The 26,307-nt window shown below is 41.6% G+C and overlaps 1 protein-coding gene and 1 long non-coding RNA gene across 3 annotated transcripts; both read right to left on the bottom strand.

Annotated features, from left to right (window-relative positions):
- NUDT4 (nudix hydrolase 4) lies at positions 1–25,913 on the bottom strand. Of its 2 annotated transcripts, none has more exons than XM_084516125.1 (5): positions 25,676–25,913; positions 12,622–12,732; positions 5,552–5,596; positions 4,582–4,669; positions 1–3,468 (listed from the first exon to the last, which is right to left on the bottom strand). In XM_084516125.1, exons 1-5 carry the CDS (start codon positions 25,772–25,774, stop codon positions 3,266–3,268), a joined length of 546 nt encoding a protein of 181 aa, XP_084372251.1. In that variant the 5' UTR covers positions 25,775–25,913; the 3' UTR covers positions 1–3,265. The 2 variants fall into 2 exon arrangements, with proteins under 2 accessions (XP_084372251.1, XP_084372252.1); XM_084516126.1 differs by having other exon boundaries at positions 4,582–4,666.
- On the bottom strand, positions 19,585–23,093 carry LOC311435327. Its single transcript, XR_014692065.1, has 2 exons — positions 22,738–23,093; positions 19,585–20,528 (listed from the first exon to the last, which is right to left on the bottom strand). It is a non-coding gene; the product is annotated as an uncharacterized lncRNA (long non-coding RNA).
- Positions 25,914–26,307: the final 394 nt, after the last annotated feature.

Raw genomic sequence — 26,307 nt, 5'->3', positions numbered from 1 at the left:
TTTGCTTTTTTTTTTTTTTTTTTTTTTTTTTTTACAGCACATTGTTAACAGACCACTGAAAGGTTAAGTCAGGGTGCAGTAAGCACCAAAATAAGATTTTTCACTTTAACAGCCTCTGTGCAGTACTTCAGTATTTCTTCTGGTGTTCAACATACCCCTTCCCCTTCGTTCTGGCTTCACACATTTTGAAACTTTAAGGCTATTTGTTTGATACTGCCATAAGCTAAGTTATAATAATCTCACAACTTAACAGGTAGGAAAAGCAGTGGTACAAGTTTAGGTTTCTGAAATCTGCAGATTCACGTCCCTAACCCTACTCTGCAGAAGCAGATCTGGGTACATTGTGCAGAATTTATGGCATGAGAACAATCCCCCATCTGCTCTTACACAACAGGTTTAGTCCATCTAAAGAGAGATGCGTGGACAAGCAGAATGGTTTTACACTTGAAGTGGTAGGTACCAAAAAAGATAGCTTTCCAATTGATTTTTGAACAAACCCTTCCTGAAGTCTAGGTCAGATTTCATTTAGACTAAAGCCATACCACTGCTCACTTACTAAAGCAGTTTTCCTGTGGCAAAACTAAAGTGTTTTCAGTATACCTTTACTGTCAAGGTTTGTACAATTCCCAGACCATTCCTCTGAAAGGGAGTAGAAGTCAAACTAAGCAATACAGAGCTTCATTCTGAAGGTTGCATAGAGACTGAAGAGATTTATACAATGAATGCTGCTAAAAAAAATCCATCTGGCACTATTGAACAGCTCAAATGTGTGACCAAAAAATAACCAAAATATTTATAGGCAATCAGCTGAGTTTGTTAGCAACAGCAATACTGTACATTTTTACATTATTATCAAATACATAATTCAAGAGTTACAAAATAAGATCATGCATTATCACTAAGTCTTATATAAGCTTGGATTGGTTTTATTCCAAGAATCTGAAACCGAGACAGAAGCATTTTTATGAGTAAGAATTCTCTGGATTCTTGTAGCTTTCACATATCCTATAGAATCTTGTTACAAGAAAGCCTGTACAAGTTTGCTCAAATTAAAGTGTTAAAAGTACTACTGAACAAATAAAGCATCAAAAGTAAGTGACCAAAAAAAGAGAGCTAAATCTTCCACTCTTTTAAAGGCAGCTTTAGAGCCAGAGGTACCCTTACACACCGTAGGTATAATTTTAACAAAGATTAGACATTCATCAAAATGCTCAACTCCACCTTCTGTTTTGCCTAGCAAAACCTTGCTTTTGACACCACTGAGAGTTCAGCCTCTCACCTCATGACTAAAAGCAAGAACAAGCTACTTGCAATAAATACCTCCATGTTTAGATGCGCCTGAACAAAGTTGTGTGTTCCTTCCAGTTCTGGGAGTGACCTGGACAGAGGGATGAGGAACACACACCCTACCACCATTTCACAAGTCCTCAGCTTTGTGGCTCATGCCTCTTGTCAGTAGTATTTATGCCTCTTCAAAGAGAGCAGCATTAAGAGATCAGAACATCTGTCTCCCTAGTTTCACTGCATTTACATATGGCACAAGATTATTTTTCTAAGGAGTAACTTCTGGCAACAACATTTTTTCCTAAAAAAGTGTAACAGCACAAAAAAGTTTAATTTATAGCAGCATTTTACACAATTTGTGTTAAAAAAGTAGAAGTTAACCATTTGTGTATTGAGTAACAAAAGGTTTAAATTACATTTATTTTCCATTTTACACTCACTATTTACTAGTTGGACTATTTACAAAGGTTCCAATGCTATGAAGAGAATGAGCTATAACCAGAATAAACTTCACATGCGAGGTAAAGCTTTACCTCAACCTCTGTTTTGATTGGCTGGAGAGGAGGTATAGTTGGGTTTAGATCCTACAAAAAAATCAGAATTAGGGTGTTCGTATGAATTAGGTTGTGTTCCTGTAGAAGAAAACCATACACAAACATACATACATCCACAGAGAGGGAGAGAAAGAGGGAGAGAGCGCAAGAGACAGAGAATAACCCTACAGTAAAAACATTAAGACCTACAGTGGATTTAGGTTTCATCTTTTTGGCTGAAAAAAGAGAATAATTAAAAACAAGAAAGTTGTCAGCTGTGCCTCATTTCTGCCAGGCAGGTTTTATGAAGAGGTCAGCTTTTAATTCAAAAAAGCTAAAGCAATTGATGTTAAAACAGTAAAATTGAAGTGTTTAAGAGCTAACTTAAAAAAAAAAAAAAATTGGGGGTTTCAGCATACCTTCTGAATAAGACAAAGGAATATTATTCTTCCATTAGTGTAAGTATCAGCCCACGTGCCTCCAAGGCCCAGGAGGAACCCCAACTGGTTCCTGCTGAGCAAGACACCTCAACACGTGCTTGCTAACAGACACCTCTGTAAGATACAGGTGCCCGCTGAGTAAGTCTTATTTTCCTTTAAGTATTTTTAAAGGGCAACGAACTGCACAAGCACTAAGTAAGATGCTTGTCACTGAAGGTTAGAAGTTTTTGGAACCTGGAGTGCAGTTGCACCATGAACAGGATGTATATCCAAATGCTAGAAGGAAAAACAGGAGGTGAGGGGGGGGAAATCCACAGCATTTTCTGCATGTATCTTCTGACAGCTCATCAGCTGACCAAATAACAAAAGTACAGCGAATGGTTTTGGTAGTCACAAGACACAAGTTCACCGTCCTTGCTCTAGTTCTACGTTATGTGAAGATTGCATAGGATAAGGCAACCTTTCGGGTGACTGAGGCAAGCAGTGCTTTAGGAAGGTATCCTTTGCTCTTGACAGGCTCGACATGGTTTAGTGCTTTATTGTAGTCACACTTACGCATCTCTGCCTTCACCACACTCATGTCCCCAACAGTGCCATCTTCAGTTCTTAGCGCTTCACTTGTGGATACCAGGTAAGAGTTTAGTATAAGACTATTTGCTCAAGCTTTTCTATAGCAAGTACTCTTGCAGAACTGCTAACTGACAAGTCTTAAATAAGCTGAACACCACTGAGATGCATATTTCATTTTAGCGGATAAGGAAATTTATATACTCAAGTTTCCTATTTCTTTTTAAAAATGGCCTACTAAGGCATCTTAAAAAAATCCATATGGCTTTGGTTTGCTGAAATACTATTTTACATTGTTGAAAAGGAAAGACGTGTTCAAATAAACTCAACACTATGACACATTCACATATTTCATTTAGAATTGACACTTATACAGATGCCTACGTGTGATCAAAGATGTCTCCCCTTGTGATGACATGAATAAAGAGGTAATCCAAACGTTTATCTCACAGTAGAGGGCAACCCAGAAGTCTGTGCAGAAGTGACATATAAGGAGTTACTATCTGGAAGAGGGGGAACCACAGAGTTTCCATTAGTGGGCGAACAGCTCAGTTTCAGTTTTTCCAAGTACTCTGCATGAACAGGCTTGTGACACTGAAGGACCTTGATTGCATCTTCTACTTTAAACCATTCTCTTTTCCTTCCTGAAGGAGTACAATCCACAAAGAAAAACAAGGAGTTACAAATTTTTACCAGCACCATTTGTTGCTATCTGATAACTTACTTTTTCTCATTTACTTTAGAAGTTCAAGTTTTCAGGCAGAAGACAGTAAAGAGACATCAAAAATATTGATGAATGCAAGAAAGTCACTCAAGCTTACTGAAACAGTTCATAATAAAGCATTTCAGATAAATCTCTTAAAGCAGGTACCAGACAGAAGCTCACGTAACTGTCTGTATGCTACAGAAGCTACATCTAGTCCTTAACAGAAAGGATAATATTTAAGAGTACCACCCTCCTACACTGTCACGTCTAGCACTGAACCAATCTGAAGAATGAACATGCATGAAGTTACAGAGTAAGAGTAGCCTGGTCTAATTTGGAAATCAGTGTTCCGTACTCAAAGCATACCCATGTAGAGTTACTAAGGTTAACTCTAAGTTTTCAAAAATAATTAACTTATACCAGAGAGATGTTTAGATAATTTCTAAGACATGTTGGTAAAATAGACCTAATATCTTCTTTCTTATACAAGTCAGTCCTTTTTGAACGCTATTAAGACATCTATGAACTGCCAGTTTGAGACCAGGGCACGTGCCCCCCCCCAGGGCACACCCCTGCCAGCAGTGCTCCCCAGAGGTACTCCAAGGAGAGGGGAGTCAGGAGCAGCCCCAGGGCAGGATGCTCCCATCTACCCTGAAGCTTGGCACTAAGCAGGAACAAACCAGTGCTGTCCTCACAGTCCTTGCACAATTCCAGGCATTAAAAGTAACAAAAACCACCCCCAACCTCAATCTTCTTAAGTAATGGACCACTCAGTGTTGCTGTACACATTAACAAAGTGCACTCCCCACAGACTTGGGATGATATTACCTCAGCTGTACATAGATGTACATACACAAGTAGCTACCTTAACATCAGCACTGTCACTTCTGAATAATAAGGTTAAGGTGAAAGTAAATACTAGCAATTACTTATTTCACTGTATAGAACAGAATCAGGAATTTTACCCAGTGATTACAAGGACTGCTTCGGAAAGTAAAATGTATTTAATAAATAATTTCAAGTATAGTGTATGAAGACAGAATGTGTTTACCTATATTAACTGAATCCTCCCAGTCTTCCAGTATTTCCGTCACAGTAAGAACATAAACATATGTCCTATGCTTCCGATCCTGGTTCTGCTTAAATGTTAAAGTAGAGGTTTTAATTGCAGCAAATAAAAATAAAAATAATTAAGTATTACAGACTTTCCACAACTGTAAGATTAGCAACTACTTACCCTGTAGAATATTTTCCAGTAAACCCTAGCTCTTATTTTCAGACTAACCATCTGTACCGATATATGGGAAACTGGTATTCTGTGTTGTTGGTCACCCTGTTTAGTATTAGCAGTTGCCCATTAGTACTACCCACTACTTATCCTCTACATGTGTTGTACTGTACTGTGATTAATTACATGTCCTAGAACTGTTTTCACAACTCAAGTTCCTATATGAAAGGCTTTTTTTGGTCAGATGGGACCACTATATAATGTGGCCTGATAACCTATACGACGCTCAGAAGTTTCACTCAGTAAGTACAAGTACAATAGCATCTGTTTCCAATCATGACAAATGCAGAACTCCTATTACCTCTATAGGTTTGCCATGTTAGCAGCACTAACCACCTATTTTGAAAGCACTGACTTTTTTTGAACAAGCTAAATCAAATACATGAACTGACAGAGGTAATCCACACAGTGAAAGGTCACTGTGCTGCAGCCAGTCCACAGTTTTTGTTCTTTTTATTCTGCTAGATACTGATTTCCCAGAAAAATTCTAAGTATCACTCTTATGCAAACCTTCACCCCTCATGTAGCAACAGAAGAAAAACACCTGTCTGATGTGTCTTCCAGCAGTATTCAAAGCTGCACAGCAAAAGTACAGGCAAGTAACACTTAAGTCTGACTCTGTTGCATGGAAGTTATTTTGTTTTTTCCCATGAGAGTCAAACTACAGACACTCCACCCCTTCCCCAGCCCCACCAAAAAAAGATATCTTTATGAAGTAAATGAAATATCTCACCTCAAATATCCCAAGCAGTCTGCCTAGTTTTCCCTTTACTCCAGCCTACAAAAAAAAAAAAAAAAAAAGACAGGAAAAAAAGTATTAACATGTGCTTTTTAATTTCAAAAACTGCAATATACTATAGCAACATTTCAGCAAGTGCTTTAACATAGGTTTTAGCTACACAGTGCTGCATTGCTTCTGGAGTTTCTAGCTTTGGAATATTACACTAGGACAAGTTTGTGTTCTGTGGATTAAAGAGTATATAATTCTTTCAAGCACTGCCATCCAGACCAGAATACTGTTTTATTTACCATGGACTTTGTGAATTGTATTTTATTAGAGACATCCAATACTGAAAAAAATTATCCAGGGAAGAAGATAGCCTAAGAGATAAGTTAAAGTAGTAGGGTAGCTTATCTAGAGACAGAATTATCAAAATTCCATTGCTGTTTCTTACAGAAACTCAAGTCCAAGTCCTCAAAATAAAGCAACAAGTTGAACTGCAGGTAAAAGGATGGATCTTGCAGCATAATGAATTAAGGTATGCTGGCTTTCATATGAAAGCATAACTTCTGGCATGTCATTTAAAAACTAAATTTATATTTCCAAATCTCTACAGCTTTGAATTATTTTTCTAGTTAGTAACATTATAAAGAAATTTACATTTAGAGATTTGCTCCTAGTTTCTTAAGTAACCCCTACGTATGTCATCCTGTGCTTAGTAATCTTTTCAGCAGTTAAGGCGGTCATTGTATCCTACTAATACTCCAGGGTTTGTTTTTACAGAAGTAATATACAATGCCTCTCCCAAGATAAGTTGTTTATGATCATCCATTTATATTAAACACACCAGAGTCTATCCAACAAAGATCTGAACATGTATGCAGTCTACTGGTAGACTAAGCCATATCTACATTTTGTCTTGCTTTGTATAACCAGTAGTTGAAACAGGGCTTCTTAGTGCTAAGATGCCATTTTCTAGTGTTCAGTCTTTGTTTCCAGCTTTAATCAAGGAAAGTTACTGATGTCTTGTGTCTTTATACAAAGGACCATATGGATCTTATTTACATTTTAATGTGCAACTCTGACAGACAACTGGGCAGGCTTTGGCAATAAGTCTAATCAAGATCTCACAAGTGAATGTTTTGTGTCTCTCTTTTTAAAGAAAGCAGATGGCTGATGTTATTTATTAAGCAGTTTTGATGAAAGAAATGTGATCTCAGCCCCTGCAACAAAAAAAGCATTTTGTTTATCTAGAGCAAAAACTAGCCCTTAAGTTGATGCAAAACTGTATACATTACTCTGGTCATGTGCTGAAAGGGATACCTGTTCGAGCTCATGAAGTTGAAATGTTAACTGTGCCTGTTGGATAAGTGATTAGGCAGCATGTTAATTATGGAAGCGACAGGCGCCAAGAGACACCAAAGACTGCTTGTGCTTCACACAGAGCAATGAAAGACTTCAGTAGCCTAGAGAAACACCCTAAGTAAGTGTTCAAGCTTTTTGTTCCTAATTTCTTCAGCATTATAGTACCTTCTGAAGAAGCAGCAGAACTTAAAGAGGCCAGAAGTTAATGCCTATCCTCAGTTTTTGCCCTTCTTCTCAAGCAGCAAAATCAAGGAATCACTATATTCTTCAAGATTTCTACTTGAAATAAATGAAAAAAAGAAAGCCACCCAAAAACATCCTCCCAAACTTTCAGGAGTTTATAATTAGCTGAGGCCTTATTTATATCAAAGATTTGGGAAAGCATTTACATCCACTACTATCACTGGCAGGACTCTGGCAAGAATGCTGACAGACAAAAAAAATCACAAGAAACGCAGGAGAATTTCTCTGAACTAGTGAGTGGGAGTCTCAAAATTAACTAACACATGGCACAAACAGCATTACCAATACTAAATAGCTTTCTTGCAGAGCTCTCTTTTTCTCTCCATTTCTTAGTGTCCCATATTCACAATGTGAATCTATCATCAATTTCACAAGGAGCACAAGGAATTTACTTTTTAACAGCTTCTGTTCTCCCTCCATACAAGTCAGTGGTTTAAACAAATACTCAACTGAGTAATTGTGAATGAAACAATTAGCTGCACTCCATGACATTAAGTGTAAAAATCCCCCAAAGCTCAGAATGAAGCTTTTGCCCAACCAGATGGTGTCACGTAGATGTGATCTCTCACTGATTTCTAGTTAATCTCTAGGCAAAAGATACATGCTTCCAAAATGTAGCACCATTCCTTCAGATAGAAGGATTTTTCAAAACTTTCATACCCAAAAACATAAAAAGGCAGCAACTTTTAACAGAGACAAAAGTCTCATAACTTTTTTCCTCTGCAAATAAGCTATTCTGACCTTGACTGAATCATCTTCATAATTTAAAAAGTGCCATTAAATTGACAGACCATTAAAAAGTATTTTTGCTAACAAAAATATTTCCTCCAGGTTCTTTCCTTTACATAGTAACTTCAAAATAAATCATCAATGAGTCCTAGAGGACCAAGAAATGCTTTATCTTTTTTCCTGGAATGTCAAATAAAGTTCCTACACTCCCAGTTTTAAGCTTGTAACTCAACACGATAGCAAATTCTAGAGTTTGAACAATTTCATCTTTCTTCCCACAGCCATTATGTGCCCATGGTTGTTAAAACAAAACACAGCTTTTTAAGTAAAAAAAAAAATAAAAAAAAATCCAATAGGCTACTTGAAGACACTAAACTTCAAGAGGAAGTTTGAATAAACAGCATTTCCTTTATCAGACAAGTTACTGCATGTCTATAAGCACCAGGTAGATTTCTTATATTTCAGATTCCTTAGATCTGAATGTATACATGTATTTAATACTAAGACTAAATCCAACCGCAGGAGTAAACACTGGTCACTTTATCTTGTATTTTTTTTGGCCTGGAGGTTCCTCACTGATGGCCAATCCTGATACGCTACCCTGCAGAAGGTGCAGTCATGCTTGCCTTGGGTTTCCTGTAGATGGAGCAAGAGTCACACTGGAATTTTATTTTTAGGCTAACAGTCTACCAGGGCAGAAAGTTGCTTAAAATCTGCAATACAGAAGACTTATTTTAACTGTGGGATCCGTTGGATAGTACTTTACTGGCTACTCTCCTGAAAAGACAGTGACAGGCTATCCTTGCTCTCTTCTGCATACTTTTATAGAACTCAGTGTTTCATTGTGCCTGTCAAAATCTTTAATTTGAAAGGATTTTTTGTTGTTGTTGTTTTTTTTTTTAAAGTATCTACATAGTTCCAGTCTGGAACACCCAACCATTTTTCAACTATTAGCTGCTCACTAGAGCAGATTCCTTTATTTCCTTTGAGAGGTCTTAGATAACATTACTGGCACTTACACTGCTGCAGCAGATTAACCATCAGAATCTGCCTCCTCTTCTCAGAAGCTGTATTCCCACAGGTCAGGGAGGAATTGAATGTTTTTTTGGCTGGCAATTCAGTATACTACTAGGTACAAATAGAGCAAGAGTCTTTTTACTGAGATGGAAGAAAAGGGAATGAGAGGGTGTTTATTCCTTTTGAGAGGAAGATCGTCATCATTTAATCACCATTATTTCTGTTGTGTTTCTCTTTGAACACCCCATGTGCAAGCAATTCCCATTTCCACCTTTCATACTACCTCATTGAAGACTAAGCTCCAAATTCACTAACAAAGTAGCTCCACAGTTAAACAAGGTTTAATATGTTTCTGGGACTGCTTTATACTGTAATTTCACTTTGGTATCCTAGTTTCAGGTTTGTACAAACTTGTACCAAAGGAATTGTTACCTAAGGAATCTTACCTACTGTAACCCATAAAAGACAGATGTTCAATTTATAGTAAATAACAATGATAAAGCAGAAACATTATTTACTAGATGTAAAAACCCCCATACAAACAGAGCTTAAGGATAAAAAAATCTGAAGTCACACAATCTGACTGTAGGACTGCAGTGCATGCAGATTTGACTACATTTGATCTTCGTCTGTATTTTAAAACAATGATTTTAAATACTCCATTTTGGTGGGGAACCAAGGGACTTTTAGAGCCAGTGGGCTCTCGTACTGTGAACTATTAACACTCCTACCACTAGGAACTGCCACTACAACACCCACGATCTGTTTCTCTGTTTTAATAAATTAATGGTAACTGACGGTTAGTTTATGCATGACCCAAGACTGAAGAAACACAGTTCAAACCAGTGCCACAGTGTGCCTGCTTTGAAGTTTATTCATTCACAAAACCCTTAACAGTTCACTTCACTGCACTGTAACCAGCTTGCCAGGTGATACTGACCTTAGTATAAAAATAGAAAGGACATCCATCTCTAGAAAGGTTAGTATGAATTTCCATGGTTCAAGTCAAAGCCCTGAATACCATGCTGGCTTTTGATCAAAAGTGGCACTTTCCTTTGCAGTCTCAAGGCAGCACACAAAATTCACCCCAGAGTTTAATAATACTTTAAATTAGGACATGAACTTTTAATGTTCATCGGATACACAAGCCATCAAATGCTGAAAATCCTGAAGCTGTAGAACAAGCATCTTCAAATAATTGTTGCTTACTGAAGCCCCTAGCTTCTGAAAAACCTTTATGCACTTTTAAGCACAGATAAGAGCTGAGGCATGGCTGGCGGGTCACACCTTACTTGAGAATACCATAAAAAAGGTGTAGTCACCATAATAAGGATGAGTAAAAACTCAGCCTGTGACTAAAACACCCCTGTTAGCACCAGTCAAGAACTTCAGATCTGTTGGGTTCTCTAACTTCAGAAAGTTTCTCACATAGTGTACAAACACTAATACAGACATTTTTTCAGACACATAACATGCAGCTTTTCTATCATGAATGCTCCTACTGAAAATTTTGACTGCAGCAGTATTGCAGTTAAGGTAACATGTCAAATTTCAATGGATACAAGACAATTTTTGAAGACTCACACTTGAATCTGTAGGTTGCAGATGTTTTCAGCATTCTGAAAAACAGTATCCTGTTTTTTCCTATGCATCATCTGCAAAATTTTTTCTTCAGGAGTAACCAATGTCTTAGTATATCTTTATGATGCAGCCATAAAGTTTGCAATGTCTGGGCAGCACATGCACTCTGATTGGACTTTAACAGAAATTCATACCACATGTATGCTCCACAATGTACCCCCTAACCATATTCTGCAACTATGCTGCTTAGCCTTCCCCACTCGCTCCCCTCTCACCACACCACCGCAGAAATTTGTGAGTAAGGCCACAACTTTAAGTACACGAAATATTTTCTGAGCAGAATTGGGGTAGCAGAAAACTAATTATCAGCCTCCGTACTACAACTCCCACTGTGATACTACTTGGCTGTGAAGTTAAACTGACAACTGTGTCTAGCACTGCACTGTCTGCAAACAGATGCTTGACCACTGTTAACTTTTGAATAGTTGGTCAAGCCCCCACAGCAACTTTGATGACATTAAGTGCAGTCAGGTCCCCTCAAGATGGGGGATGTGTCATGACTTTCCCTAGAGGTACCTATACTGTCTGTCTATACAGTTCTGGATATCTGCTACCTTCAAATGGCACTTGACTGCCTTGTGGCTGTTTCCTTCACTTTCCTTTACAGGAGCCCTTGTTTGGATGTGTCTTGGGCAGCTCAAAATTGGCCCCCACAGCAAAAACTGAACACAGCCCACAAGTCTAGAATAACCTTGTATAAATGAGGCTTATTTATTCTTGCATCTTGTTGCATGAGGGTTGCTAAGAGTGCTGAATACCATATTGGTCTGTTCCCCACATAAGGTGGGGAAACAAGCTCAGTGAATTAGAGACCACAGAACTCATTTAGACACTAAAAAGCAAGCAGAATTTTGGGCAAGCTGCATTTACATTAAACTCCCAAGCCTCCACAACACAGCAAAATCAGACTGAAGGGTATGCAAGCTAAAACACCAAGTAGTACAGCTAATCAAAAATAGAGAAAAGCTCTAATAAAAACATTACGCATGCTGATAATTAACAACAACATTAATGTGTTTTGTCATAGTGGGATGACAAAGCTGTTTAATACTACCAGACGGTCTGTATTTCACTTACTTCCCAGCATGCATCCACTTTCTGCAAAACCTTGTACTTGCTATTTGAGAAACATGATGTAAATTATTAGAGTTGATCTGTGGTCAACTGCACATTACAGAATTTCCAATTAAATTAGTTAACTCAGTGTGATTTTCTAGAAGTTTTATTGGGCTTACAGTACCAATTATTATGTATTTAATCTACCATTTTTAACAGTTTGCCTAAGAAAAATAAATAGCAAGTTAGAAAATTTTGCATCTGAAATTTAAATACCATACTAGAGTAAGGAAACTGCATTAATTCATCTAGACTTAGACTTATAACTGCTTTGTCTCAGGGTACGAGCAGGATTAGAAATGCAGACCATACCTATGGTGCATTCTTTATAGATAAACAACCTCACATGTACTTACAAGTCCTTTTATTGTTGAATTCTCAACTGCTCAGACATATTAGTTTCCAGTATTTACTGTAGTCTGGAAACTCCTCAGAGGTCTACTTATTTATCCTTCCTGCGTAGAAGTACTTCATGATTTGTTCACCTTCAGTCTGTTCTAGAAGAACTGCAAACCGTACATTTTCTGCATTAACACAGAAATGCTACACTACATCTCATTTGGCATGAAGTCACAGTTCTGCTTCCAGGTAAGTGTTTATAAAGTTCAGCTATGAAATGAGAGTGTGCTGGGAAACAGTTTAGTTCACCTCACCACGCTATATCTTGATCCTAACATACAGAACTGAATTTCACAATCATGGAAGTTTTGGTCAAATCCTTGATAAAGGAGGTAGAGCTCCCTCTTTCTTCTTGATTTCCATATGATAGCAGCAGCACAAATGGAACAGGTTACCCAGAGAGGTTGTGGAATCTCCCTCCTGGGACATATTAAACAGTCATCTGGACATGATCCCGAGCAACCGGCTCTAGGAGGCCCTGCTTGAGCAGGAGCTTAGAGAGGACCTCCAGACATCCCTTCCAACCTCAGCCATTCTGTGATAAAGCAGATGATTTTTGTTTTGTTTGTTACCTCTTCATACACCTCTCTGACAGCTGCTCCCCCGGGTTCTTCTTCTGGTTCCATTCCTCCACCTGGCACAATCCACTGATCTGGGTATCGGCTACTGCTTACCAACAGCACCTATGAATAATTGCAAATGACTGTTAAGTATAGCTTACAATTCAGCAATCTTGGTACTACCTACTTCTCCTGCAATGCACTGATTCACCTAGACAAATGGATTATAGACTTCAGAAATGAAGCACAATAGGAAGCCAGGAGTTGTAAGAAGCACAAAACAAACAGAAGTAAAATTATTAACATTAGCCTTTTTAATATAAAGCCAAGACACTATATTGGAGTATCTTGCTCATACATTTCATTGTGTCTAAACATCTGAAGATAAAGTACACAATACAATATGCATGAGAATGAAGACATACTGTAAAAAAAAACAAACTGATAACAATATCAAGTTTTAATATCATCTAATCAGCAAAGTGCAAAAATTAAGACAACACACGTTAAACTGTTTAAGAAATGGCAACTTTTGGCTGAAGAATTGACCATCTGAAAATATGTGTAATTTTTAGTCCTACACAAGCTTCTTTTCACTAACTGAAACATGACATTAGGACGGTAAGCTTACAACATTGCGTAACTAAATTATAAAGAGTATTTCACTGGCTTTTGTTCAATCTGTTTTCTTTTAACACTTCTCTAAGAGGGAAAAAATGGAACATTGAATTTTAAACAATTTCTAAGCTTAATACCAAGTTTTCAAAGACAACATTTTAATTTCACTTAAAACTTGTGTCACCTGGTAATATCATTGATATATACCAATCTACAAACCACTGCCTACAGGACTTGTACTTTACAATGTATGGAGCTGAGAACATCTCCACATTCATCCTCACATACTGAAAACTAGGATGCCTCATGTCTAGAGTAATTTTCAGTAAAAGACTGTGAAAGTAAGACCTTGATTCACAACTACACAGCAACGAACAGTCTTGTCTTAGAAGGACATGTCTGAAATACGCTCCATCATCTAGGTGCCTAGATTAACACTTTGTATTCTAGGCAACATTTAGATAAACCCTACCCTGAAGTCACAGGGCAACAGTACAGGATCAGTACTCAAGTCTTGAAAACCAATTAAAAGACTAAGTTGACATACTAAAGGTTTAATGTTGTCCACAGGTAGATGAGTGAAGTTACAGTCGAGCCCTCACCAACTACCTCTAACGGTCTCTAAACTCACCTCCTATTTAACTAACTAGAAGAACAATTATGTGATGAAGGCAACAGGGATATGCGCAACACATATATTATGTCCCTTCAGCACTCACAGAAATGTGCTGTAGATTCACCTACAGCAACTGGGCAGTGTAATTACAGTGACTGCACCTTCGTGAATGCAAAAACATACATTCATACTGATGGACACCTAGAAAAGCCTTATCAGACAGGTATTTTCTCATTGCAGCATTTCATTGCAACCAAGAACCACCTTACTCCAAAGGATTCTCTACTGCACCAGTTGCCCACGATTTTTCCTGCACTAAAGAAGAAACACAGCAGAGACCATCATTTAGTACAAAACCATCCTCCATATCTGATCTAGATGTTCAGATTTTCAGTCAAATGAAATATTTCATTTGGCTACCTAATCTACTAACAGCCAGCAAAAGGAACATTGTTAGATACAAGTGTGTCTGAACTTGACCCTTACAGCCAGCAGTTTTGTCTCCTAGCATGCTTTGATATCAACAGATTCCTGCAGAGGGTGCACAGCTCAGCTAACTGCAGCTTGAAGCAAGCTTTTAAACACATAGGTGGAGCACTTAATCACTACAAGGAAGAACCACGTTGAAAACGCTTACAAAGCAGTTGTAAAAATCGAGTTTATGAACACGCTTGTGGGATCCCAGACATCAGCATTACACATTATCTTCTGCTGATCAAACCAGCACTCGCTGCAGTCATGTGAAAGCCAGCAACAGGGATGAACAAAAGGATGATTATATCACATTAAATCATTCCCAGCTTAATAAAATAGTTTAATCAGCACTCATTGTTTAGTTAAGGCTAAATATAAAATTCTTAATTACTATTAAGGGATAAATCTGGTTGCTGGTTCTGGCAGTGTAGCATAAAGCCAAGAGCTTTTTATGCCTTAATATATAGTTGTTTACTACTACTAACCCAATCAATAGTCTACTGTGCTGGGTTTGTGTATCTATTAGTTTTAAATTACCCTTTCAAAAAGCAGAGGCAAATACATCTAGCAAGCAATCAGCATTAAAATACATCACTCTACTTGATCAGCTTTACAGCCATACATACAATCAACTGCGAAGTGCTTGGGAGTTCATTTTGGCAACTACCCAAAGATAGTTATCAAAAAGTCTCCACTAACCTTGCAGCTGAAGTATTTTCTCAAGCATCGTTTTTGTGTGCTTCAGTCTCCTGTGATCCCAGTGCTTTTGTAGTCTCAATTTAAGGTACATCCCTGGGACCTTCAAAGGCACAACTTCCCCCTCCCAGTAACACCTTCCAGAAGCCACCAGGGCATGAGACACCCATCTTGGGAGATGCTGGCAACAACATACTCAATGGTAGGCAACTGCTACACAATGTAAGACCTGATAGCTGCCAATTGTAAGGTCGGGTCATGAGGCTAAAAAGCACCCCAGACATTCTTGCACTCACTTGCTTTTTTGGGGGGGAGTGGGAGGGGAAGGATTCAATTCCATATAGCAAGTTAATTTTCAGGTGTTTCCATCTGTAACTGGCCCAAAGACAGACCCCACGGTGCCCGAATGACTCGACAGATTGCTTAATGAATGTACCAGAAAGCTGTGGCTGCTTGAGAACGCACTCGCTTGGCAGAAAAGGTGCAAGATCAGCAGCATAAGGCTATCAATTCATCTCCCCTCAATATCAGAGGTGCAAAACAGGACAACTGAGATCCAGGTCACCTGGACATCTGATGACATTCATCTTCATGGAGACAGCAGTACTCTAGTGAAATCAAGACTGGAGTACCTAATGCACCTTTCTTTTTCCTGGCCTATGCACAAGTTTTACTCTTGTACTTTTGAGCACTTTCTGCATAGGGAAAAGTGTGTCACATCTCTCTGAATGCAGATGCAGGATTATTATACTGGATTATTTGCCAGTGATCACTTCCCTTTTCCCATCTCTGAAAACGCCTTACAGATGACTGTTTCTCTTCTTTAAAAGATGCCCAAAATACAGAGTAGTGGTATCAAATCTGCTTGCCTAGTTATGCTCTTAAGGTTAACTTACCCCAAAGACTAAGTTAGAGGTATTATTTTCTATCATTGTCTACCTGCCAAGTGAGGCAGTAAAGCTGTAAAATTCAGCTAAGAGAAGAAAACGAAGGATTCTTCCACTCAGCCTTACTAACCAAGTTTTTACCTTGTTTTCAAGTCCAGGAATAGCAATGACCTTTGAGCGTAGTGAGGAAGAGAAACTGCTAGCCAGCCTACTTGTAATAAGCAGCTATCAGTATGCTTAACCAAGATATGGTTAACCAAAAAAACAAAGGTAATTGCAGAGCATGTGGCATCATGGGACTCGCTCACTATAAATGTTAAACCTGCAGACAAACAACTGAAAAAGTTTCTAGAGACAGATGCCAAAGTTTTGGCCTGTTTAACATTCAAGTCAAAAAGAAACCTGTGAAACAGTTAGCAGCCATTTATTCCAGAAGATTAAAATGGCAACAGCTCAACGTAATACAAATTACAATCAAAAGCTACTCTCCTTAATTTTTCTCCCCTATCAAGCATTTGAAGAGGTAAAAACTGACTTAAGGCTACAAAATATCTTTTTTTTTTTTTTGTCTTCCTTAACCATGAGACACTGTAGCTTACAGAAATAATTGCATTAAGAAGAGCTTACTTTAAAAAGAAAGAATCAAGGTTAAGGTTGAAGCTTGCTAGACAGAACAAGCAAACCCACAAGGCTGGATTCTTTGACTTCAAAGCACGACTGCCCACAACTTGAAGTAATCAAGAGAGAAGCGGAAGCCACTATAAGCCGACCAGAAGATGTGAGTTTTTCCATAGTAGATGCATTATTCACAAGGAAAGCCCTATAGCTGAAAAGGTTCCACAGGAATTACTTGTCATTAGTTGTCTTTGTAAACTGTCCTCCCAGCCTAGCTATGTCGATTCCCCTCTCTTCCCCACCACACTCCCCATTTTCTCCCGTCACTCCCACTAAGCCACCAAGTCTACCCTGCTGCTTCAGCTACCTGACAGGGTTAGCTAAGTTTGCCCTTTTTTCATTCCACATGTAATAAAACTGGCAATTAAAAGGAACAACTTTCAAGAGAGGAAAAAAAAAATCACCCTCTTGGCCCCAAATGCCTGCTGAGCACATGCAGCTCCAGTCCAGAGCACAGCTTGGGCACATGGGCTAAATAAACCCTGCACAGAGAAGGCAGGGACAAGGCAGGTGCAAGGAAGATAAGGAATTTAGGTCCCAAGTTCTGTGAGGTGGCTTACATGCAAACAATTTCAGAAGCTTTAAACTGGTTGGAGTATAAGAAAAAACTAAGGGCAAGAGGTAGAAAACCCTATCAAAATGCTGTTACAGAGGACTAACACACTATGTTCTCATGTCTTTTGGAAAGATCTTTAAAGGAAAAAGCCATCTCTACTGTAAGAAGAGATCCTACTTTGTTGGAAGTCAATACAGCCTAGCCTAGCACACTCAACATGGAAAACTTCGACCTGTGTGGTTGGACTGCCAGTAACAAACAACTTAGAGGCACAGACAGCTGAAGCCAAACACAGCCAAAAAGGTCAGTCAGGACCTGTAATCTGTTTAAACATGGCCATCAGCAGATGCTCAGGTAGGAACACAAACAGGGCATTTTACTGTTCCTCCAAACTTGTGACCTCTAATTGTTTTTAGCTCAGGAGGTTCCTTAGAAGAACTGGGAAACTGACTTGAATGCTACAACACAGGAACATTACTGCCGAGCAAGGAAAAGCATCTCTTACAAAGAAACCCTATCAAACGATAAAATAGACACTTGCATCACATTTGCAGGATTCCCTGTATGAATTTGGGTAAAACACATGCATTTCAAGTTAGAGAGCACATTTCAACCTGCTGTTGTAGTTAGATTTCCTTTATCTGACGCTTTTTGCTATTTTAAGTTTCCTCGCCTCATTTCAGTAGTTCTGAAATAGTTTCTCAGTTCCCCTATAGGTTACCATGGTATCCTTGTCCTAGAATATCTCTTTTTGGACTCCAGAAAGTTGAAAAATGCAGTGGAGCTTTACAACTTGCTGCAGCAGTACCACACAGGTTGCATTTATTCTTGGTAGACTGACTCCTTATTGTTCTCATTCTTTACTGCTATCACTTTCAAAATGATTTTTTTTTGCCCTAAACTGGAGATGTAATGTTCAAGAATTATACATTAGTTAAAAAGAAAAACCTTAGGATCAGACTTGACAGCATTTAAAAAAACAATTCAATTCAAGGCCGCAACATCTTTACTTTCCCCCTTGCACTGAGGCAAGGAGTTCAGGAAGCTGATGTGTCTAGAAACCAACCTGTAGCTTAAAGCTTCATTTTCAGCCTGAGCACGCTCAACACTGAGGAGTACACAGCTATACAAGGGTCAACGCTGTACAAACTGGGGCAGAAATGCATGACTGTAGCCACCCGATTCCTGATCAACCCAAATTCAAGAGCTTCTCATACAGTACTTTACAGAAAAAGCACTGAAAAGCAGTGTCCCCAGCTATGGCAGGTTTAAAAAGATTTAATCTCACTGAACAAACAGAGAGAAGAAATGGCATAATAACTAACAGTACATTAATCTCAGAACTGAGTAACTTGAGCAAAGTATCTTGAAAGCAACCCATAAAGCTGTGTTGTCTGTACAACATCCAAGTCTGAAATACCCTCCTAACTTTATGTCAAGATCACTTTTCAAGGCAGTTAGTGAATCAGTCAGCACAACTTTACTGGCATTCAAAAGATGAATGATTGAAAACTAATATATACATATTTTTACAGCACTTCAAAACCACATCTGTAAGTGATTTTTGCATTCAGATACGGCAATAAGGAAGAGAACAGACTTCCGTGAGAAAGGTTTTGCCTTTACTTGCAATTAAAATTGTTATTCTATAAATTCTATTTTACATGAAATTCACACACATGGGTGACATCTTGTTATGGCAGATCAGAATTCACGTACTTTTCTCCAACTGCTTGAAGTACTTTGTTCTGTTCTTAGGCTAAAGTGCTCATATCGGGAGTGGGCAGCCCTATAGTACTGCAGCACTTCAGTTACACCATGTTTCCTCATGTCAACAAGCACTCAAGTCACCTGTAACTACAGAGCTCCTCCTAAGCTTCACTAAGTTTCTGAGAAGCAAATCTGACAGCACCTAGGTGCAATGAAGGGTATGTATCTTGCGACCAGCCACGTGTAGAAGTGAGATTTCTGGCCTCCCCAAAGCCCTGCAAATGAACAAGGGCCTCCTCCCCTCCCCAAACACCCATAGGAGTAAGCTTCACTTCCCAGGCAGGGTCACTTCCCCAACCCACTTCAGAGCAAGCCCTTCCCCACTTCTGCTGGCAAATGCGGAGCAAGGAAAAAGACATGTCAGACAGGTAGCAGCAGAATAGCTGAAACTCATCTTGCTGCCCATTTCTTTGCAACTTGAAACCCTGACCTAATCTCGAGCAGCAGAACTCAGCTTTACCGGTTACTCAGCAACATAATCCGTCTGACTAAGGGATCAGCTTCCAGCTGCTTCTCAGCAGCAAGAGCTCCAAGTCTCAGAGAACCTCTGGGCTCTACATACAGACACAACAAGGTTACTTCTTGACAAGCACCAGTTACCTTGTAGCCTTCTTTGTCTAAAGATCCTTTGACACCCCCTTCTCCCTCCCACCCCAAACAAAACAAAAACAAAACCCAAACCATACATCTTTGAAGATAACTTTATTTCAAAATATTTACATTTGCAGGACTGGTTCCACTGAAGTGCTTTAGCACTAGATCACATTGCAGTGTGCTGTGAAATCAGTATCTGGACAAAGCCAGCACATCTTTCTTCAAGCTGGAATAGATGGAGAAAGCCACCTAATTAAAATAAGCTTCATAAGTGTTCTACAAACAACACTTCACATAAAAACAACAAAAAACACCACACATCAACACATGGCCAATGAACTCTTATCTACAGAAAATATTTAAAACATGCCTTCAAATTCCAGCTAGAGACATATGTCTCTATATGTGTCTCACATGTGTGTGCAAATATATACAAGCATACATATACACATATTCATGAAGTTTCTGAAGTCTGCCACTTTTTTGTAGGGATCAGTGACTTGAGAGCTTGTGCACCGTTGAATTAACTGTGGTGACTCAAAGGAAAATGTAGCCACCAGTTTAAATCCTCAAAGTAAACTTAGCATGGTGAGAGTAAGCTACAGAGGATATTTTCTCAAGTGTCTAAACACGAGTATTACTAGTTCGGAAAGAAAGCCTCTTCTAAACATGGCAAAACACAAAACAGGTTTTGATTCACAACATGTTAGCCTGATGTGAAGCAGGTTCAGCCCTCGGCCCAGTTTGAGCAACTATCTGCCTGTTAAACACATTCACACTGACTGAGATCAGTAATGCCACGGGTGCTGAAAAAACAGGAATCCAGGTTTCCCACTAAAAAGCAGCTGGTAATTGACTGACTTCAGCATCTAAAGAGGCATGAGTTAAGACTGCAGCTTCATCCCTGGCTGACAGCTGAACTCCTGCAGCTTCGCACAGCTTTCAGACTTCCACTGCTGGCAAACAGTTTGTCAGAAAAGATCCCAAGGTTAAGGCAAGCTGGATACGCAATGACTGCAAAAAGCTGCTTTTCCTGTGGAAATAGGAATAACAAGGCATTTGTGTTCAGTAAGTTCTCAGTCCTGATCTGAGTCCTACCACAATGACCTAACATTCAATTATTTTTCTTTACATTGACATGAACTTAAACCTCTGCAGAATCCCATAGGGGCCTGCAGGGACACAACACAAGCAGATGCTGTCTCTGTAGACACATTATAACCAAGGAGACTTGGGACTCCTCAAAGAGGGCCATGGTGGAAGCTATTTATAGGTCGTGGAGCTGATATGCTCCTTCCTAGACCACACAGATGATGTCCTAATGCCAGGAAAATGCTGAGGCAGAACTAAGCAGGCCACCATGCTGTGTCAGTTATTCCTCCTGCACATTAGCTGGGCAAGGGCACGACAGAGAACAAGTGATAGCTACAGCACACCTGCATGTATGGAAGTGTGTATTCCCCAGTATTTTAAGACATGCCTATATTCTATTAAACAACCATAGAGCAAACTAGATAACCTACTGCAGTCCATACATCAGTCTGGAGAGCATGCCAGCCTCCACTATGGTGTGACAGTCACACTTCAAGTCACACCTGGAAGCACACATCAGCTGTGTTTACACCTGGGAGCTTGCGCTGCAGGATAAAGAAGCCAAATCATAAGTTATAAGTCAAATACGAAGATCTTCATCACTTTTAAAGTTCAACTAATTCCTACACCACTATTTTGCCAGCATAGCCAGGTGATGCTCCTGGGCTCTGAGCTTGTAATTTGGGCTACATTACACCAGTTTATACCAGTGGATGATACAGACCAATGTAAATTAAAATACTGCTTTGTTGCTTCCTGGATCCTTTTTATCCTTTAAGGAAACTGTTGTTAATATTAAGCAAAGGTTTAAAGAAATTAAAGAGCACTACTTAAGTAGCAAAATAGTGACTGCTAGGAACAACAGACTAAACCAGGGTTTTTTTAAATCTTGACATCTTATAGCCCAAGAAATAAAAACCTTTAAACTGGACCAAAAAGGATAGACAATACTAGCACCCTAGCATTAACTTAAAGATGCAATAACTAACACAGAAGTGTACACCCTGGTACAGTGAGGAGGGAAAACTCTACATTTCCCATATGTGACAATATCATTATATTTACTACTGTTTCAGTAGTAAGTCTCTTCTAGAAGGCTGACCAACAAAATCAGAAAAAATAAGAATTGAAAAAACAGGTGTTTTTCCTTCAATTTTTGCTAACAATTTATATAAAACTACTTTTTAGATCTGTCACTACTAACTGCTGGCTGAACACTAAAGTAGAGCTTTCAATGCTATATTGAATTACACAAAGCAGTGCTTGCAGCTGCCAAAATAATTAGAACACATTCAAGTTTTACACTCAAGGTATTTCAGCATAACTGCTCATTTATCTGTATAATATGTAGCTGATGGAATAACAATTAAATTATCTTTTCAAGTTGTTTTAGCTATCCAAGTGACTAGAAAAAAAAATATTTATTACTTTACCCTTGCCTCATTCCGCACTTTGCAAGGTAAGCATTTCCTTGCCCAGCCTGCCCAGACCCTGTGCCAGCAGCATCTATGTGAAGCCAGTGCTCACACAGCCCTGGATGAATAAGCAATTCCAAGTGAGGGAAGCAGGCAGCCCTCACAGTGCTGGGAGAGGCTCTCCTGGGGCTTATCCTGGAGGTGCCGTCCACATCTCCTAGCTGCTCAGGAGAGAGACTCGCATTTCCTCACGCACAAATCCGCCAGCCCATCCCAGTCTGCTGAATGCCCTCAGCCTTCTGCACGCACCTAACAGCTTCTGGCTGCTCGACGCAGACAGCCTGCAGCCCCCGCACACTTCATGCCTGCGTAGCCTTGATTCATTTTTCATTGGATTTCTCCTGCTTCCTTTACAGCAATTTGTTTTGTTCAAATGGCAGACGGTGCCTGCAATTACTGCTTCATTTCCATTAAGAATGACAGTAGGAGCCAGCACTTAATCTCATGTCCAGCTATCTCGCTCCCTCAGCCCAATGACAGTATTGGAAGAGACCAAAACAGGCAACACTAATGACAGTAGTCTAAGAGATGTTCTTTTAAAACACTCCAAAAATCTCTAAAGCAACTGGCCATATTACTTGACTGTTTAGGCTTCCCCCAAGATTTTTCTGTTTTATAATCATACAATGTCACAGCAAGAAAGCTAAAAAAAAAAAAAATCAAAAAGGGCTTTACCAGTAAACGGGCATACACTGGGTCCTTTGAAAGATGATGCAATGACAAATGATTTTTGCAGTGGTGCAGCCGTTTAGACAAACTTCACTCCTCTCACGAGTACTTGCTTCATACTGCAAACACCAGCTCTCAGGACAGAGCAGCAGCTCTTGACAGGTTACAGGACTGTGGGCAAGGCCAGTTTCCACCCCCTAACACTGAGGAGAACTGGCTCTTCTCAAGTCTGTCACAGCAAGGATTGTTGGTAACTCTAATGAACAGTGTTGTAGCCGGAGCACAGGAGTTCAGCAACCATTTCCAACTGCTTGCAAGGGCCACCAGACTGGATTTGGCCTCAGAGGTACTTTAGAAACCACCTATGTTTTGAATTAAAAAATAAAGTAGTAAACAGAAAGGGAAAGGAAATAGTGTGTTTACCATCCTTTGTTAACAGTCTTAAATGAAATCATGCTATTACTGAAATATTTAAGTCTCCAAATTGATAGGCAGCATCCATAGATCAGCACAAGATCCCCTGTTGGTATTCCAAAGTTGCAGTAGGAAGAGGGTAATTGGTTAGGAACGTGTAATGAATCCAGCGTGCAGGACACCAAGAACTTCTGCTTCAAGTTGAGAGGTCGGAAGGTGGAACCGACTCGATGATTTGATATCACTGCTAATCACAAGATGACTACACAACAGCTTGGCAATCATGATAAAGACAGGTCCTATTGTAGCATTTCTTCCTGGAAGCAGTAGTAACTTTTTACATAACACTGTAAGACTCCATTCAAAACCAGCATTACTGTTGCCCACATTCCAGAAACACGGGTGTCAAACTAAAGGACATGAAAGATGATCAGAAAAATGGCAAAACTGTTTTAGGAGAGGAGTCTGTAAGAGCCTGTAAGATTTCAGTGTCCAAAGGAGTGCTAAGAATGAAAGGACTGCTGTCTACAGATGTGTCAGAAGTACCAGAAAGGAAGAAAAAACTAGCAAAAGCACAACCACAACTGGATATGAACTATCCATTTAGAAAGCCAGAGCAGAAGTTGAAAGACAAGCTAATTCTGATGTTTGTATCAGAAGATTGCTGCAGATATTCATTTAGACAGGAAGAAGCTAACCAGTTTAGAAGGTTGAATGTGAACTGTTTCAAAAGTCTTGCAGACAATATATCCATTCAAACAGCTTGAGTTTTTGCTTTCTAGCTTAAGCCTCTTAAAATGGAGTACGTTGCTTAATATTTTCTCCCCATTTACCTGCTTTGTTGTTTCATCTCCAGCGCAAAGCAACTCACAGCCTATGGGGTAATAACCTTGTGAATCTAACTATTAAAGCTTACTTTTTTTTCCCCACTGGCTTCTGTAGGAGTCTGCTGTTCCCCTCCTTCCCCTCCAGTTTCCCAAGTACTACTGCCTTTCTGCTCCTTCAAAGCAGAGGCTACCCTGCACTCCGAGATAGATCCCTGAAGATGCAGATCAGCTGACAGTGCAATCTCTAAGAGATGTGGAAAGGAAAAACACTGAAGACATTTACGTGGAGTCTGAAGTACACCTACACAGAGCTGTATTAAGACAACAGTATTCGAGAACATCAGAAGCAAGCCTCATCCAACCAGTTTGGGGAATGCGGCTGGTGATACAAGTCAATCACAAACAGCAACCAGAGAGGAACAGGTTCTGTAGCAAGACAGGCAGCGCTGGCACTTGGGGAACATCTAAACAAATTTAAGATATTACCACTCTTTTCTGGAAGTAAATCATCACAAGGCAATGCTGTTTCAACACATCTGATTTATGCCCTGAATCAGATTCTGCGTTATCCCATTCATTTCATCCTGAAGTGTGCCTGCTTGCACAACACCCGAGCCCAGCCCCGTGCCAGCCGTACACCTGCAGCACCCCAAAGCGCTCTGGCACAGCGTGTGCCAGCATCCACCCTTCCTACACGGTGCAGCAGAGCTGCTGCCACCTTTACCCTCAGAGGGCGTTACGAGCAGGCAATGCTTGAAATAGCCAGGGGTCACATCTGATTCAAAGAGACGATTCATGGATGATATAAGAAGCGGCAGCAGGAAATGAAGAAAGGATGGAAATTACAGACAAAGGTGACCCCGGCCATGCATTTCCAACTGCAACTGCTGCGAGCAAGCCCTGGTGCTACACAAAACGGGTGCCTGAACTCCAGGAGCAGCCTGATGGGGGGCGGCATCCGGAGACGGCACTCATACAAAGGGAGGCGTGCTGAGCAGCCAGGGGAGCTGCCGAAACCACGGATAAACCAGAGCGGCTGCAAGCGCGAGCAGCGCTTCTGCCGGGCAGCCTCCTCCTTATAAAGCAAGGCAGATGCTGTTAGCTCGCAGAAGCCGGGCAGGGCGATCCGAGGCCGTGTTCGTACCCCACACACCACCACGGAGCAGACCCCGGCCCCCGCTGCCCCCCGGCGCCGCCGCCAGGTCGGTGCCCCCCGGCGCGGCCTCTCCCCGCCGAACACGCGAGAAATTCGCCACGCGGAGCGCGCCGGCCTCTCCCGGCCGGCAGAGAAAGGGGAAAACCCCAACCCACAGCCCCCCGCGGGTTCCAAACCCGACCCAAACCCCCAAAAAATAAAGGGGCGCAGCCAGCAGCCAGGCGCACGCCCGCAGCCGGTCCCCCCGCGCGTTGTGCAACGCGGCCGCCGGGCGAGCGCGCAGAGAGCGGCCGGGCCCGTGACCTTGGCGGGGCTCCGGGGGGTGCCCAAATCCCCAAATCCGCCCCCCGGTCACCGCACGGGGCCGGTTCCCCCCTCCCCAGCCCCCTCCCACCGCCGGCGGGGCCGCGCACAAAGGAGGCGCCGCCGCCGCCCCGCGCACGTGTGCCCGCGCCCCGGAACGGTGGGCGGCGGCCCCCGGCCCCCGGTCCTCGCCCCCCGGCCCCGTCCCCGTCCCCCCGGCGCCGACCCCCACGTGCGGGCTCACCTCGTCCTCCCGCTCGCTGCGGAAGCAGAGGCACGCCGCCCGCTTCTTGTAGCCCTCCCGGTCGTACGTGCGCGTCTGGTTCGGCTTCAATTTCATCATAGAGCCGCTCAGCCGCCGGCAGCCCCCGGCCGCCGCCACGGCTCACTCCGACCCGAGCGCCGCCGCCGCCGCGCCCCCCCCGCTGGGCGCTGGGGCGGGAGGGAGGGAGGGAGGGAGGGAAGGAGGCTGGGAGGGAAGCCGAGAGGCAGAGCGAGGGCCGGGCCCGGCCGCCGAGCGCCTGTCACAGCCGCGCCGCGCCGCTGCCACCGCCCCCGGAGCCGCGCCGCGCCATGGAGCCCCCCGAGCCGCCGCCGCCGCCGCCCCGCCCGGCCGCGATCGCCGCGGCGGCCGGCCCAGCGCCCACTATTTAACCCCAACGCGCATTCCTGCGCCCGCCGCGCCGCCGCGCTCCGCGCAGGCGCCGGGCGGGGCGGGGGGAACCGGGGGCGGGCGGCGGCGGCGGCGGCGGGTGGGGCCCCGGCGCTCTGGGGGTGCCGGCGGTGGGCGGGGGTTGCGCCGCTGAGAGGGCAGGGGGAGGTGGGCAGCGGGCCCCGCCGCGATGCCGAGGCTCCGGTGCTGTCGGTGTTAGCTCC

This window comes from Aythya ferina, assembly GCF_964211825.1.
Source record: "Aythya ferina genome assembly, chromosome: 1".
Classification (NCBI taxonomy): domain Eukaryota; kingdom Metazoa; phylum Chordata; class Aves; order Anseriformes; family Anatidae; genus Aythya; species Aythya ferina.
The sequence above is the reverse complement of the archived record's forward strand: the minus strand, read 5'-3'. Positions and strand labels throughout refer to the sequence as shown.